At 57.4% G+C, this 17049-nt stretch overlaps 2 protein-coding genes across 2 annotated transcripts in view; both read left to right on the forward strand.

The window, feature by feature from the left end:
* LOC116958405 (lysine-specific demethylase 2A-like) overlaps positions 1-2409 on the forward strand; it is a 29456-nt gene extending 27047 nt beyond the window's left edge. The window contains exon 9 of the mRNA XM_076056682.1: positions 1067-2409. Within this exon, the coding sequence (XP_075912797.1) occupies positions 1067-1225 (159 nt within the window). The 3' untranslated portion in view covers positions 1226-2409. The remainder of the gene's footprint in view (positions 1-1066) is intronic.
* Positions 2410-2559: 150 nt separating this feature from the next.
* LOC142905313 (uncharacterized) overlaps positions 2560-17049 on the forward strand; it is a 41096-nt gene continuing 26606 nt past the window's right edge. The window contains exons 1-5 of the mRNA XM_076056746.1: positions 2560-2718; positions 4596-4722; positions 8812-12476; positions 15894-15980; positions 16267-16719. Coding sequence (XP_075912861.1) covers positions 2680-2718; positions 4596-4722; positions 8812-12476; positions 15894-15980; positions 16267-16719 — 4371 coding nt within the window. The 5' untranslated portion in view covers positions 2560-2679. The remainder of the gene's footprint in view (positions 2719-4595; positions 4723-8811; positions 12477-15893; positions 15981-16266; positions 16720-17049) is intronic.

Here is a 17049-nt window from a genome sequence, read left to right on the forward strand (position 1 = left end):
CTGCTACTGTACCATCACCACCAGTCTCTCTCCACTGCTACTGTACCATCACCACCAGTCTCTCTCCACTGCTACTGTACCACCAGTCTCTCTCCACTGCTACTGTACCACCAGTCTCTCTCCACTGCTACTGTACCATCACCACCAGTCTCTCTCCACTGCTACTGTACCATCACCACCAGTCTCTCTCCACTGCTACTGTACCATCACCACCAGTCTCTCTCCACTGCTACTGTACCATCACCACCAGTCTCTCTCCACTGCTGCTGTACCATCACCACCAGTCTCTCTCCACTGCTACTGTACCACCAGTCTCTCTCCACTGCTACTGTACCATCACCACCAGTCTCTCTCCACTGCTGCTGTACCATCACCACCAGTCTCTCTCCACTGCTACTGTACCACCACCACCAGTCTCTCTCCACTGCTACTGTACCACCACCACCAGTCTCTCTCCACTGCTTCTGTACCATCACCACCAGTCTCTCTCCACTGCTACTGTACCATCACCACCAGTCTCTCTCCACTGCTACTGTACCATCACCACCAGTCTCTCTCCATTTGCTACTGTACCATCACCACCAGTCTCTCTCCACTGCTACTGTACCACCAGTCTCTCTCTACTGCTACTGTACCATCACCACCAGTCTCTCTCCACTGCTGCTGTACCATCACCACCAGTCTCTCTCCACTGCTACTGTACCATCACCACCAGTCTCTCTCCACTGCTACTGTACCATCACCACCAGTCTCTCTCCACTGCTACTGTACCACCAGTCTCTCTCCATTGCTACTGTACCACCAGTCTCTCTCCACTGCTACTGTACCACCAGTCTCTCTCCACTGCTGCTGTACCATCACCACCAGTCTCTCTCCACTGCTACTGTACCATCACACCAGTCTCTCCACTGCTGGATCAGTAACCCACTGACCCATTGGTAACTTACCAACCCCCCGGTGACCCCCCCGTGACCCCCCCGGTGACCCCCCCGGTGACCCCCCCCCCCGGTGACCCCCCCGGTGACCCCTCCCCCCGTGACCCCCCCCGGTGACCCCCCCCCCCCAGGTGTTCTGGCTGGTGCCCCCCTCTGCTCGTAACCTTGAGGTGTACGAGCAGTGGGTCCTGTCGGGCAAACAGAGCGAGGAGTTCCTGGGTGACCGCGTGGACGACTGTGAGAGAGTCACCCTCACGCAGGGACACACCTTCCTTATACACCTCGGGTGAGTAGTCCACCACCGCTAGTCCACCACTACTACTAGTCCAGCACTACTAGTCCACCACCACTACTACCGCTAGTCCACCACCACTACCGCTAGTCCACCACCACTACTACCGCTAGACCACCACTATACCGCTAGTCCACCACCACCACCGCTAGTCCACCACCACCACCGCTAGTCCACCACCACCACTACCGCTAGTCCACCACCACTACTACCGCTAGTCCACCACCACCGCTAGTCCACCACCACCGCTAGTCCACCGCCACCACTACCGCTAGTCCACCACCACCACTACCGCTAGTCCACCACCACTACTACCGCTAGTCCACTACCACTACCGCTAGTCCACCACCGCTAGTCCACCACCACCACTAGTCCACCACTAGTCTGGCTAGTTGACCCATCCTGTTGACCCTCTAGTTGACCCTCTAGTTGACCCTCTAGTTGACCATCTAGTTGACCCTCTAGTTCACCCTCTAGTTGACCATCTAGTTGACCCTCTAGTTGACCATCTAGTTGACCCTCTAGTTGACCATCTAGTTGACCATCCAGTTGAACATCGAGTTGACCCTCTAGTTGACCATCTAGTTGACCCTCTAGTTGACCCTCTAGTTGACCCTCTAGTTGACCATCTAGTTGACCCTCTAGTCGACCATCTAGTTGACCCTCTAGTTGACCATCCAGTTGACCATTCAGTTGACCCTCTAGTTGACCCTCTAGTTGACCATCTAGTTGACCCTCTAGTTGACCATTCAGTTGACCCTCCTAGTTGACCATCTAGTTGACCATCTAGTTGACCATCTAGTTGACCCTCTAGTTGACCATCTAGTTGACCCTCTAGTTGACCATCCAGTTGATCATTCAGTTGACCCTCTAGTTGACCCTCTAGTTGACCATCTAGTTGACCCTCTAGTTGACCCTCTAGTTGACCATTCAGTTGACCCTCTAGTTGACCCTCTAGTTGACCATCTAGTTGACCATCTAGTTGACCCTCTAGTTCACCATCTAGTTCATCTATTTGACCCTCTAGTTGACCCTCTAGTTGTCCCTCTAGTTGACCCTCTAGTTGACCATCTAGTTGACCCTCTAGTTCACCATCTAGTTAATCTATTTGACCCTCTAGTTGACCCTCTAGTTGACCCTCTAGTTGACCCTCTAGTTGACCCTCTAGTTGACCCTCGAGTTGACCATCTAGTTGACCCTCTAGTTGACCCTCTAGTTGACCATCTAGTTGACCCTCTAGTTGACCATCTAGTTGACCCTCTAGTTGACCCCTCTAGTTGACCCTCTAGTTGACCATCTAGTTGACCCTCCAGTTGACCCTCTAGTTGACCATCTAGTTGACCCTCTAGTTGACCCTCTAGTTGACCCTTGCCAGGTTGGATCCACGCGGTGTTCACCCCCGAGGACTCGCTCGTGTTCGGAGGCAACTTTCTCCACTCCTTCAACATCCCCATGCAGCTGCGCATCAGAGACACGGAGGACCGCACGCACGTGAGAGACACGGGGGGGGTGGAGACACGGGAGAGACACGGGGGGGTGGGGGGGAGAGACACGGGGGGTGGAGACACGTGAGAGACACGGGGGGGTGGAGAGACACGTGAGAGACACGGGGGGTGGAGACACGTGAGAGACACGGGGGGGTGGAGAGACACGTGAGAGACACGGGGGGGTGGGGGGAGAGACACGGGGGGGTGGAGAGACACGTGAGAGACACGGGGGGGTGGAGAGACACGTGAGAGACACGGGGGGGTGGAGACACGTGAGAGACACGGGGGGGGTGGAGACACGGGAGAGACACGGGGGGGTGGGGGGAGAGACACGGGGGGGTGGAGAGACACGTGAGAGACACGGGGGGGTGGAGAGACACGTGAGAGACACGGGGGGGGTGGAGACACGTGAGAGACACGGGGGGTGGAGAGACACGTGAGAGACACGGGGGGGGGGGGAGAGACACGTGGGGGGTGGAGACACGGGGGGGTGGAGACACGTGAGAGACACGGGGGGGGGGGAGAGACACGTGGGGGGTGGAGACACGGGGGGGAGAGAGACTCTGGGGGTGGAGACACGGGGGGGGGGAGGGAGAGAGACACGGGGGGGGTGGAGACACGTGAGAGACATGGGGGGGGGGGGGGGGGAGAGACACGGGGAGGGGGGGGAGAGAGACACGGGGGGGGTGGAGAGACACGGGGGGGTAGGGGGAGAGACACGGGGGGGGGAGAGACACGGGGGGGGGGAGAGACACGGGGGGGGGAGAGACACGGGGGGGGGAGAGACACGGGGGGGGGGGGGGCGGGAGATGGGGGGGGGAGAGACACGGGGGGGGGGGGGGAGAGACACGGGGAGGGAGAGAGACACGGGGAGGGGAGAGACACGGGGGGAGAGAGACACGGGGGGGAGAGACACGGGGGGGGAGAGACACGGCGGGGGGGGGGTGGGAGACACGGGGGTGTGGGGGGAGAGACGGGGGGGGGGAGAGACACCGGGGGGGAGAGACACGGGGGGGTGGAGACACTTGGGGGGTGGAGACACGGGGGGGGGAGGGAGAGAGACACGGGGGGTGGAGACACGTGAGAGACATGGGGGGGAGTGAGACAGGGGGGGGTGGAGAGAGACACGGTGGGGGGAGAGACGGGGGGGGGGAGAGACACGGGGGGGGGGAGAGACACGGGGGGGGGGTGAGAGACACGGGGGGGGGAGAGACACGGGGGGGGGGAGAGACACGGGGGTGGTGTCTGTGTGTGTTTACCTATATGTATGTGTGTGTCTGTGTGTATCTATATCTGTGTTTGTCCGTGTGTGTATCTATCTATATGTATGTGTGTGTCTGTGTCTGTCTGTGTGTGTGTCTTTGTGTGTATATATGTATGTGTGTGTCTGTGTCTGTCTGTGTGTGTGTCTTTGTGTGTATCTACGTGTATGTATGTCTGTCTGTCTGTGTCTGTCTGTGTGTGTGTCTTTGTGTGTATCTATATGTATGTATGTGTGTCTGTGTCTGTCTGTGTGTGTGTCTTTGTGTGTATCTATATGTATGTATGTGTGTGTCTGTGTGTGTGTGTGTGTGTCTTTGTGTGTATCTATATGTATGTGTGTGTCTGTGTCTGTCTGTGTGTGTGTCTTTGTGTGTATATATGTATGTGTGTGTCTGTGTCTGTCTGTGTGTGTCTTTGTGTGTATATATATGTACGTGTGTGTCTGTGTCTGTCTGTGTGTGTGTCTTTGTGTGTATCTATATGTATGTGTGTGTCTGAGTCTGTCTGTGTGTGTGTCTTTGTGTGTATCTACGTGTATGTGTGTGTCTGTGTCTGTCTGTGTGTGTCTTTGTGTGTATCTACGTGTATGTATGTCTGTCTGTGTGTGTACATGAGTAGGTACCTGCTAAGTTCCGGTACCCCTTCTACTACGAGATGTGTTGGTACGTGTTGGAGCGCTACGTCTACTGCCTGACCGGCACCTCCTACCTCACGCCGGCCTTCCAGAGGGAGGCTCGCCTCATCGGTGAACAACAACCACAACAATAACAACAACAACAATAGCATCAGCCACAACAACAACAATAACGACAACAGCCACAACAACAACAATAACAACAACCACAAAACACCCACAACAATAACATCAGCCACAACAACAATAACGACAACAGCCACAACAATAACAACCACAACAATAACATCAGCCACAACAACAACGATAACGACAACAACAGCCACAACAACAACCACAACAATAACAACCACAACAATAACATCAGCCACAACAACAACGATAACGACAACAACAGCCACAACAACAACCACAACAATAACATCAGCCACAACAACAACAATAACGACAACAACAGCCACAACAACAACCACAACAACCACAACCACAACAATAACATCAGCCACAACAGCAACAATAACGACAACAACAGCCACAACAATAACAACCACAACAATAACAACCACAACAATAACATCAGCCACAACAACAACGATAACGACAACAGCCACAACAATAACAACCACAACAATAACAACCACAACAACCACAACAATAACATCAGCAACAACAATAACGACAACAACAGCCACAACAACAACCACAACAATAACAACCACAACAATAACATCAGCCACAACAACAACGATAACGACAACAACAGCCACAACAACAACCACAACACTAACAACAACCACGACACCAACACCCACAACCGCAGCAACAACAGCCACTGTAACAACAGCCACAACCACAACAACCGCAGAAGCAGCAACCACAACAACATCAGCAGTGTGTGTCCATGTAGTGGTTTTCCACCTCTCTGGGGCTCATCAGCAGTGTGTGTCCATGTAGTGGTCTCCACCTTTCTCCTGCGATTGGCCACGTGGAATGTTCGAACGCTCACTGCGGCGGAGAGGCTGCCCACTCCTCTGTCGGGAGCTGGACCGGTACCGCCTGGATCTCTGCGGCATTCAGGAGGTCCGATGGACCTGGCTCTGGCTCCTGCCACCATGAGGGGTGGACAGTCCCTCTACTCGGGGCAGGAGACAAGAGGGAGTGGCTCTTCTTCTGGACAGAAGAGGGGTCGTGGGAGCATGGCGGTGACGTGTGGGAAGCTGTAAGCCCCAGGCTACTGTGGGCTCGCTTGCCCATCGACAGGAGGCGAGGAGTGGTGGTGGTGGTGGTTACTTATGCCCCCACCAAAGATGATCGGTGGAGGGGGACGTAGGCAAGGCCGATGAGTCGGATGCCTTCTATGACCTCCTGTCACAGGTGCTGGCTAAAGTGGCCCCTCGAGATAGAGTCATCCTGTTTGGTGACTTTAATTCCCAAGCGGGTCATGATGCAGATACCTGGGCCGGAGGGATCGGAAGGCATGGGTCAGACCAGCTTAATAACAATGGTAGGAGGCTGCTAGACTTCTGTGCAGCCCCATGGGACTGTAATTACCTACACGCTGTTCCGGCATTAGTGCATCCGCACAACATCATGGATGCACGCCGGATGTGGGCCCATGTCCTTGACACCAGGAACTACCGTGGAGCTGATCTGCCCACTGACCATCGACTTGTCATCTGTAAGATGCGCCCGCCATTCTTCCACTCCCCTTGGTGGGTGTCCATCTAGGACCCCATTCAAACCCACAGTGACCTGGTCTCAGCTAGCTGATGAAAGTTGCAAGCGAGAATGTCATCATTGCTAGCGGCTGGGGTTGGCATCTTTCCCCACTCCCGATGCCGATGGGAAATGGACGAGGTTCAGGACTGCGGCTCATGCAGCTGCAACGGCTGCTTTGGGGTAGGCGGTCCAGACCTCCCCAGAGACCTTGGCTGAAGGAGGAGGTGTTCAGGCTGGTTGAGAGAAAGCGACAGGCTCCCACTCTCACTGCCGACAGTATCCAACATCGCAGAATGAGGAGGCTTTACCGCAGCCCTCGCTCGGGAGGTGCGGAGAGCCGTGCGGCTCTGCAAGGATGATGGGTGGTGGTTTGCGGGTTTCTGAGGAGATGGAATCTGCCTCGGTCGCTCGCAAATCACAAATCACTCTTTAATTCGATCAAAAGAAGAAATGTGCAGCACCGCACCTGTCCACCATCCTTAAGGGAAAGAAAGGTTGATCTGATCTCCAATCCCCAGAAAACTGCTCTGCAGGTTTGCAGGGCATTTGTGTGGGGGTCTTAGGGGAGGGGAATTGCCCTTCAGGCCAGGTAACATCATCGGGCAAGCATTTACTACACCATTGGAAACCTCATTTGCCAGTAACGAAATATGATAATTGTTTTTTTTTACCCTTTTATCTTGGCAACAAAACTGACACCTTTTTTTGACAAGGAGTCGTGTTTATGTTGACCACAATACCTGCGGTCGGAACGCAAACCAAAAACGACAAACTCTGATAATGTCTTGGAGTTGTGCGCCTTTTGGCGTCTTCTGGTCCAACACCAACGTGAGACGAGGCTCTAAAGAAAGCTGTCTCGGGTGTGGACCAATCAATTTCAAGGACAGTGCCACATACAGCGCTGTCCTACCAGACAGTCTCGTCCCTTCACCTGATGAAGGCCGCTTGTGTTGTGGCCGAAATGTCGTGAGAATATTATTGTGTTATTTTATTTTATCAATTTATTATTTTATTCTCATTCTACGTGACTTTACCGAAAGAACCAAAGAAGATGAATCCTTGCAGTCACGAAAGCTTTAAATCGAAATTTAAATCGAAAATTATCAGAGTTGTCGTTTTTGGTTTGCATTCCGACCGCAGGTATTGTGGTCAATGTAAACATGACTCCTTGTCAAAAAAAGGTGTCAGTTTTGTTGCCAAGATAAAAGGGTAAAAAAAACAATCATCATATTTTGTTACTGGCAAATGAGGTTTCCAATGGTGTAAATGCTTCACCCCGAGCTCTCATACTCTGATGGTGCATTGCCTTTGAGTTGTGCGCCTTTTGGCGTCTTCTGGTCCAACACCAACGTGAGACGAGGCTCTAAAGAAAGCTGTCTCGGGTGTGGACCAATCAATTTCAAGGACAGTGCCACATACATTATCAGAGTTTGTCGTTTTTGGTTTGCGTTTCCGACCGCAGGTATTGTGGTCAATGTGAACGTGACTCCTTGTCAAAAAAAAGGTGTCAGTTTTGTTGCCAGATAAAAGGGTAAAAAAAAACAATTATCATCTTGGGGCAAGGTTAGGGACGACCCTGCTGGGGCTGCCGTGCCTCGAATATTGGCAGAAGTAGCCACCCCTTCTGAGTGGTTGACTGAGGTGCCATCTGTGGAGGAAGTGCGCGGGGCGATGCAGAGTCTGAGACCAGGAAAACCGCCGGGCAGAGACGGATCTCCCAAGAAAAATGCTGAGGGAGGGTGGCGTCTGTCCGCAGAGTGACCCACATGACATCATCACAACTGTCTGGACCACAGGACGGGTTCCGCAGGATTGAAAGGATGCCCTGGTGGTGGTCCCCCTTTTTTAGGAAGGGGGACCGCACAGATTGTAACAACTACAGGGGCATCTCACTCCTCAGTGTGCCGGGAAAGGTCCTGGCAAGGATTATTTATCTTTTCCTTGCCAGGCAGCACGCCGAGGAGAGGCTACATAAAACGTTGGGTCTTCTTGGCCACTTTCATGCCCTTCTCTATGCGTGTGAAATGTGGACCGCCCTGACGGAATTTCTGCGTCGTTTAGAAACATTCAGGCTGGCCTGCCTTACGATTCATCCTGGGTTCAACCTGCAGGCTAGATTGTGTGTGGAGCTCATAAATCCTTAAAAGATCTATTCAATGTCCCATCCGTGAGCTCCGGGAGGTAAGGCTGCATTGGCTGGTGGTGCATCAGCCAGTCATCTTAGTCAGTCGACCCGTGGCATCTGGGTCTGCCCCGTGACCTCCTGTCAGCGGGCGTTCGACACTTCACGTGGCCTCAAGGTGCACATGGCCTGGCACAAGCGGCGTGGTGACTTCACCTCCGCTTAGTGACGAATGGCCGGGCGTTGTTGCTGTTTTCCTTGTTCCTCCGCTTCTGTTTGGGGCTCATCAGCAGTGTGCATCTATGTAGTGGTTTCCGCATCCCCCGGGGCTCATCAGCAGTGCTGTGTGCTGTGCGCAGATTTCCCGGAGTTGGAGAGAGCCAACCCCACGTTCCCCATCAAGATGGAGGCTGCAGAAGATGACAACAGCAGCAGTCATAACAACATCACCAACAGCTATAGCCATGACGGCGGTGACGGCGGTGACGGCGGTGGTGGCTGTGTTGGCGGTGATAATGGTTGTAGTGTTGATGGCGGTGATGGCGGTGGCTTTAGCGGTGGAGGTGATGGTTGTGGCAGTGGTTGCGATGGGGATGGTGTTGGCTACGCACAGCCTCACCCGGGATGCAAACGGCAGTGGCTGCTGTCGCCGCCGTCGTCGCCACCACCACCACCACCATCGGCAACCACCTCAGTCTCGTCTGCAACTACAACAACCGACGCTACACCCTGCGTCGCTACGGCCGTTGTTGCTCCAACAAGCACCAGAACCGCCACGTCAACAACGGACGGAGCGGTGACATCTCGCGGCGCAACCTGGCCGACATTCGGACCGGCAACGGCGGCCGGAGCGGCCGGCGGTGTCGCCGCCACAGCCGTTGCCGCGGATGGAGACGCTGTAGCGGCTACAGGCGGCACGCCGGCGGCTGAAGGGGTTGCCATAGCGACGGCCGAGCGCAACGTAGCCGCGGCAAAAGCAGCAGCGGCCACAACCGCGGAGGCGGCGGCGGCGGCGGTGGCGGCGGTGGCGTTGGGTGCCGTGGATACGGCTGCAGCCGGAGCTACAGCCGGAACTACAGCCCCGGTGGCGACAGCTGGAACCGCAGCCCCAGTGGTGATTATCGGAACTGCGGCCCCGGTGGCGACAGGCGGAGTTGCGGCTGTGGCTGAAGCACCGGCGGCGGCAACAACGACGACGACGAGATGTTCTCCGTATCCAGGCGCTTTGGAAACGCAACGGTCGCTCGAGTCGCAGCAACAACAGTCGCAGCACGGCGAACATCAACAGCAACGTGAACAGCAGCAGCAGCAGCAGCTGCAGCAGCTGCTGCAACACCAGCAGGCGGAACAGCAGCGTCATTTGGACCGCCAACAGCAACAGCAACAGCTGCTGCTGCTGCTGGACGACCATCGACCCCGCCAGCAACTCTGCCAGCAACAACAATCGCTGCAACAACCTCGGTGGGCTGGAGCCCCAGTGGAGGGGAAGGTGGACAATGCAGCTTCACCACAGTGGAGTGGAGCCCCAGTGGATGTGAAGGTGGACAATGCAGCTTCACCACAGTGGAGTGGAGCCCCAGTGGATGTGAAGGTGGACAATGCAGCTTCACAGTGGAGTGGAGCCCCAGTGGAGGGGAAGGTGGACAATGCAGCTTCACCACAGTGGAGTGGAGCCCCAGTGGAGGGGAAGGTGGACAATGCAGCTTCACCACAGTGGAGTGGAGTCCCAGTGGAGGTGAAGGTGGACAATGCAGCTTCACCACAGTGGAGTGTAGCCCCAGTGGATGTGAAGGTGGACTGTCTGGCTCCACCACAGTGGACTGGAGCCCCAGTGGATGTGAAGGTGGACAATGCAGCTTCACAGTTGACTGGAGTCCCAGTGGAGATGAAGGTGGACAGCCTGACTCCACCCCAGTGGGCTGGAGTCCCAGTGGATGTGAAGGTGGACAGCGTGGCTCCACCCCAGTGGGCTGGAGTCCCAGTGGAGATGAAGGTGGAGAGCGTGGCTCCACCCCAGTGGACTGGAGCCCCAGTGGAGGGGAAGGTGGACAGCCTGACTCCACCACAGTGGGCTGGAGTCCCAGTGGATGTGAAGGTGGACTGTTTGACTCCACCACAGTGGACTGGAGTCCCAGTGGAGGGGAAGGTGGACAGCCTGACTCCACCTCAGTGGGCTGGAGTCCCAGTGGATGTGAAGGTGGACTGTTTGACTCCACCACAGTGGACTGGAGTCCCACTGGAGGGGAAGGTGGACAATGCAGCTTCACCACAGTGGACTGGAGTCCCAGTGGATGTGAAGGTGGAGAGCGTGGCTCCACCCCAGTGGGCTGGAGTCCCAGTGGAGGGGAAGGTGGACAATGCACCTTCACCACAGTGGAGTGTAGCCCCAGTGGACATGAAGGTGGACAGCGTGGCTCCACCCCAGTGGGCTGGAGTCCCAGTGGAGATGAAGGTGGAGAGCGTGGCTCCACCACAGTGGGCTGGAGTACCAGTGGAGGGGAAGGTGGACAATGCAGCTTCACCACAGTGGAGTGTAGCCCCAGTGGACATGAAGGTGGACAGCCTGGCTCCACCCCAGTGGGCTGGAGTCCCAGTGGATGTGAAGGTGGACAGCCTAGCTCCACCCCAGTGGGCTGGAGTCCCAGTGGAGATAAAGGTGGACAGCCTGACTCCACCCCAGTGGGCTGGAGCCCCAGTGGAGATGAAGGTGGACTGTTTGACTCCACCACAGTGGGCTGGAGCCCCAGTGGATGTGAAGGTGGACTGTTTGACTCCACCACAGTGGACTGGAGTCCCAGTGGATGTGAAGGTGGACAGCCTGGCTCCACCACAGTGGACTGGAGTCCCAGTGGATGTGAAGGTGGACTGTTTGACTCCACCACAGTGGACTGGAGCCCCAGTGGATGTGAAGGTGGACTGTTTGACTCCACCACAGTGGACTGGAGTCCCAGTGGATGTGAAGGTGGACAGCCTGGCTCCACCACAGTGGACTGGAGTCCCAGTGGATGTGAAGGTGGACAATGCGGCTCCACCCCTCGGGCACGTCCTGGTGGTGGTTCCGGTGCCACTGCTGGGACAGCCGCCACCTCCTGCTCCGTCGGGGGCCTCTGTGGCCTTCACCGTGGCTTCCTCCGTGGCCTCCTCTGGCGTCTCTTCCGTGGCCTCCGTGGCATCCACCGGGGCCACTGCGGCCTCCACCGGCGTCTCTACTGTGGCCTCCTCTGCGGTCTCTTCCGGGGCCTCCTCGGGCAGCTTCTCCCTGGCCTCCGGCGTCGCCTCCGGGGCATCCTACGGGGCGACTGTGGCCTCTGTCGTGGCCTCCTGCGGGGCTACTGTGGCGTCCACCGGGGCCTCCTCTGGGGCCACTGTGGCCTCTACCCTCGCCTCTTCTGGGGCGACTGTGGCCTCTGCCGTGGCCTCATCTGAGGCTACTGTGGCCTCTACCCTCGCCTCCTCTGAAGCGACTGTGGCCTCCACCGTGGCCTCCTCTGAGGCTACTGTGGCCTCCACCGTGGCCTCCTCTGAGGCTACTGTGGCGTCCACCCTCGCCTCCTCTGAGGCGACTGTGGCCTCTACCCTCGCCTCCTCTGGGGCGACTGTGGCCTCTGCCGTGGCCTCATCTGGGGCCACTGTGGCCTCTACCCTCGCCTCCTCTGGGGCGACTGTGGCCTCCACCGTGGCCTCCTCTGAGGCTACTGTGGCCTCCACCGTGGCCTCCTCTGAGGCTACTGTGGCCTCCACCGGGGCCTCTACTCTGGCCTTCTCCGGGGCCACCTCCGGGGCCTCCTCAGTGGCGTCCACCGTGGCCTCCTCTGAGGCTACTGCGGCCCCCGCCGGGGCCGCCTCCTCCTCCTCCGCCGGGGCCGCCTCCTCTTCGGCGGTGGCGGCCGCGGCGGTGCTGCTGACGGCGCTGGAGCGCGTGGGCCTCAGCGCCCTGGTCTCCCGCCTCTCGGCGCTGCCCCCGGGAAAGCGATGCGTGCCGCCCGGCATCGGCCAACCCGACCACCTGCTGGGACACATAGCGGTGAGGGTGCGGAGCGGAGCGGAGCGGGGGGGGTGGTGGTGGGTGAATTTGGTTTGTGGTGGGGTGGGAGAGCGGCAAAATTAGACCCCTACCTCGGTGGTAGCGGACGGTGCCGCTACGGTGGATATGAGCAATGCCGTTAGAGGGATGGAGTAATTATCTTGGGTGACTTTAATGCCCGTGTGAGTCATGACGCAGACACCTGGGCCAGAGTGATTGAAAGTCATGGGCCAGACAAGCTCAACAACAACAACAACGGTAGGAGGGGACCGCTGTACTTCTGTGCAGCCCATGGGCTTGTCATTACCAACACCAGGCTACTGTGGGCTCGCTTGCCCATCGACAGGAGGCGAGGAGTGGTGGTGGTGGTGGTTACTTATGCCCCCACCAAAGATGATCGGTGGAGGGGGACGCAGGCAAGGCCGATGAGTCGGATGCCTTCTATGACCTCCTGTCACAGGTGCTGGCTAAAGTGGCCCCTCGGGATAGAGTCATCTTGTTGGGTGACTTTAATTCCCAAGCGGGTCATGATACAGATACCTGGGCCGGAGGGATCGGAAGGCATGGGTCAGACCAGCTTAATAACAATGGTAGGAGGCTGCTAGACTTTTGTGCAGCTCCATGGGACTGTAATTACCTACACGCTGTTCCGGCATTGGTGCATCCACACAACATCATGGATGCACGCGCGGTCCAAGCGAGAACATCTGCTGGACTATAGTGACGGAACAGCCGTGGAGCGGATCCGCCCACTGACCATCGGCTTGTCATCTGTAAGATGCGCCCGCCATTCTTCCACTCTGGTGGTGGGTGTCCATCTAGGACCCCATTCAAACCCACAGTGGCCTGGTCTCAGCTAGCTGATGAAAGTTGCAAGCGAGAATGTCATCATCGCTTGCAGCTGGGGTTGGCATCTTTCCCCACTCCTGATGCTGATGGGAAATGGACGAGGTTCAGGACTGTGGCTAATGCAGCTGCAACGGCTGCTTTGGGGTACGCGGTCCAGACCTCCCCAGTGACCCTGGCTGACAGAGGAGGTGTTGAGGATGGTTGAAGTAAAGCGACAGGCCCACTGTCATCGGCTACAGAATCCCACGTCAGAGAATGAGGAGGCTTACCGCAGCTTTCGCTCGGAGGTTTCGGAGGGCCGTGAGGTGCTGCAAGGATGGGTGGTGGTCGCGGGTTGCTGAGGAGATGGAGTCTGCCTCAGTGGCCCGCGATCACAAATCTCTATATAACGCCATCAAAAAAGTAACCTGCAGCGCCACACCTATTACCATCGTTAGGGGAAAGAACGGTGATCCAATCTCCGACCCCCAGGAACAGATTTGCAGATATGCTGAGCATTTCTGTGAGGTCCTGAGGGAGTGGAAACCCCTCAGCCTGCAAAACATCATGGGGCAAAGTGGGGATGACTCTGCTGAGGCTGCGGTGCCTCAAATATTGGAAGAAGTCACCCCCTGCGAGTGGCTGGCTGAGGTGCCATCTGTTGAGGAAGTACTGAAGGCGATCCAGAGTCCGAGACCAGGAAAAGCGCCACACAGAGATGATCGCCCAGCGAAATGCTGAGGGAGGGTGGCGTTTGTGCACAGACTGCCCTATATGACATCATAACAACAGTCTGGACCACTGAATGGGTTCCGCAGGATTGGAAGGATGCCCTGGTGGTCCCCCTCTTTAAGAAGGGGGACCGCACAGACTGTAACAACTACAGGGGCATCTCACTCCTCAGTGTGCCAGGAAAGGTCCTGGCCAGGATTATTCAACAACACCTTGCCAGGCACGCTGAGGAGAGGCTTGCGGAGCCCCAATGTGGTTTCAGGAAAGGGCGGTCCTGCACAGATGCCATATTTTCTGTCCGTCTGCTGCAGCAGAAGTGTAGGGAATTCCAACAAGACCTGCATCTCTGCTTTATTGACCTGGTCAAGGCATATGATACCATGCATAGGCCTGGGCTCTGGGTAGTTCTTCGTGCTTTTGGAGTCCCTGACCCTCTGCTCACGATCATTAAGGACCTTCATGATGGTGGGCAGACCTGGGTAAAACTACGTGGATGGGAGTTGGAGCCATTCCCTGTTCACCTTGGGGTGCGACAGGGATGTCCTCTGGCTCCCACATTATTTAACATCTATTTCGACCACGTAGTTCGTGAATCCTCATGGCTGTACCGGACGAATCTCCATCTGGTACAGATACAATGGGAGGCTGATCGATGCCCGGGTGCGGTCAAGGGATGGCTCCCTATTTGTCAACCACGTTATGTATGCCGATGATCTGGTAATTGCTGCTCACTCAGAGGAGTTGGAGACGCTGTTGCTGAATCTGGAGCGTGCCACTAAGAGGTGGGGCCTTACCATCAGCCCCACGAAAACGAAGCACCTGCCTGGGTATTTTGTGCTATCAAACACTCCACATCCTCAGCTCCTCATTGGTGATGGATCAGTTACGGAGAGAGAGTGGAGAGTTTTCCATACCTGGGCGGTGTGCTTACGACAAGCTCCGGTTTGACAGCAGAGATCTCAATCAGTCGAGCGACATCTTTTCATCGGTTGCGTAACGCTGTGTGGAAGCTACCTGGTCTATTGCTCCACACGAAGCTTCAGCCTTCTCGGTCACGGTCATTCCCTCCCTTCTCTACGCCTGTGAAACCCCCCTAGTGGAACATCTACCCTGGTTTGAAACATTTAGGCTGGCCTGCTTACGATCTATCCTGGGTTTAACCAGGCTGGATTGTGTGAGGAGCTCACAAATCTTTTAAAGATTTGGACAAAGTCCCATCGGCGAGCTCCTCCGGCAGGCCGGATCGAGGGGGCTAAACTAGCGCGCCACGGGCTAGAGAAGAGATGGAGTGATGTGGTACAGGAGGACGTGGAGCTGAGTGGACTTGCCGATGACCGGTATCAGCAGTGTCAAGATCGGCCTCTGTGGAGGAGGCTCGTGAAGGATGCTACTGGGCAGTTGGAGGCAGTCGCCCTCCAACAACAACAACGGAGGGTGGAGGAGCGACGCTCACAACAACGAGCGGAGCGCCGGGTGGCTAAAGCACAGCAGGTTGGCACGGTAGGGGGCACAGGTGGTGCATCAGCCACTCATCTCAATCATCTCAGTCAGTCGACCCGTGGCACCTGCTGGGTCTGCCCCGTGACCTCCTGCCAGCGGGCGTTCGACACTTCAAGTGGCCTCAGGGTGCACATGGCCTGGCACAAGCGTCGTGGTGACGTCACCGCCACTTAGTGGCGAATGGCGGTTGTTGTTGTTGTTGGTAGTGAGTGGGTGGGGGTGGTGGGTGAGGGAGTGGGAGGGGTAGTGGGGTGGGCGAGGGGGTGGGTGGAGTAGCGGGGGCAGGGGGGTCACGGTGAGGGTGGTTCGTCGGTTGTCGTGGTTACGGCGATGACCCGTCCGTTGTCGTGGTTACAGGCGCTGCTCGAGCTGCACGCCGGGGACGACGTGGAGGCGGCCATCACCGGAGTCCCCATCGTCACCTGGCCCCGCCCCCCACGACGCGTGAGCACTGCACGGGGGGGGGCACTGGGGGGGAGGGAGTGGGGGGGGGCACTGGGGGGGAGGGGGGAGAGGGGAGGGCACTGGGGGGGAGGGGTGGTGGCGTTAGGAGGGGGTCACTGGGGGTGGAGTGGGGAGACACAGAGACCCTCAACTCTTTGGCCTACATCCCCCTAACCCCCACCTACCCCCCTCTCTCTCCACCCCTCTCTCCCCCTCTCCCCCCTCTCTCCCCCCTCTCTCCCCCCCTCTCTCCCCCCTCCCTCCCTCCCCCCTCCCTCCCTAACAGCCCAAAGGCACCGGCCGTCAGAAATCTCGCTCCACCCTCCAACAACAACAGCAACAGCAACAACCCGCGCCCTCGTCCACATCCACCTCATCGTCCTCCTCCTCCTCCACCACCTCCTCCTCGTCATCCTCCACCGCCTCCTGCACCTCCTCATCGTCTCTCCACTCCTCCTCGCCGGCCGCGGCCGCGATGCCTCCGACGACGGCGGCGGTCGTGGCCTCTCCTGGCGCCGGCGGTGGCGGCGGAGGCGGTGGAGGAGGAGGTGGCGGAGGAGGTGGAGGAGGCGGAGGAGGAGGAGGAGGAGGCGGAGCGAGGAGGAGGAGGACGAGGTGCCGGAGGTGCCTGGCTTGCGCGAGGACTGAGTGCGGTAGCTGCCACTTCTGCCGGGACATGCGCAAGTTCGGCGGGCCAGGCCGCATGAAGCAGTCTTGCCTCATGCGGCAGTGTGTCGCGGTGAGCTGGGTGGGCGGGTGGGTGGGTGGGTGGGTGGATGGGTGGGTGGGTGGGTGGATGGGTGGGTGGGTGGGTGAGTGGGTGGGTGGGTGGGTGAGTGGGTGGATGGGTGGGTGGATGGATGGGTGGGTGAATGGGTGGGTGGATGAGCGAGTGGATGAGCGAGTGGATGAGAGAGTTGATGAGTGGGTGGGTGAGTGAGTGGATGGGTGGGTGGGTGACTAGGTGGGTGGATCGGTGGGTGAGTGAATGGGTGGGTGGATGGGTGGGTGGGTGACTAGGTGGGTGGATGAGCGAGTGCATGAGTGGGTGGATGGGTGGGTGGGTGAC

Source organism: Petromyzon marinus, chromosome 77, assembly GCF_048934315.1.
Source record: "Petromyzon marinus isolate PM22_M1 ecotype Great Lakes invasive population chromosome 77, UKy_Petmar_22M1.pri1.0, whole genome shotgun sequence".
Classification (NCBI taxonomy): domain Eukaryota; kingdom Metazoa; phylum Chordata; class Hyperoartia; order Petromyzontiformes; family Petromyzontidae; genus Petromyzon; species Petromyzon marinus.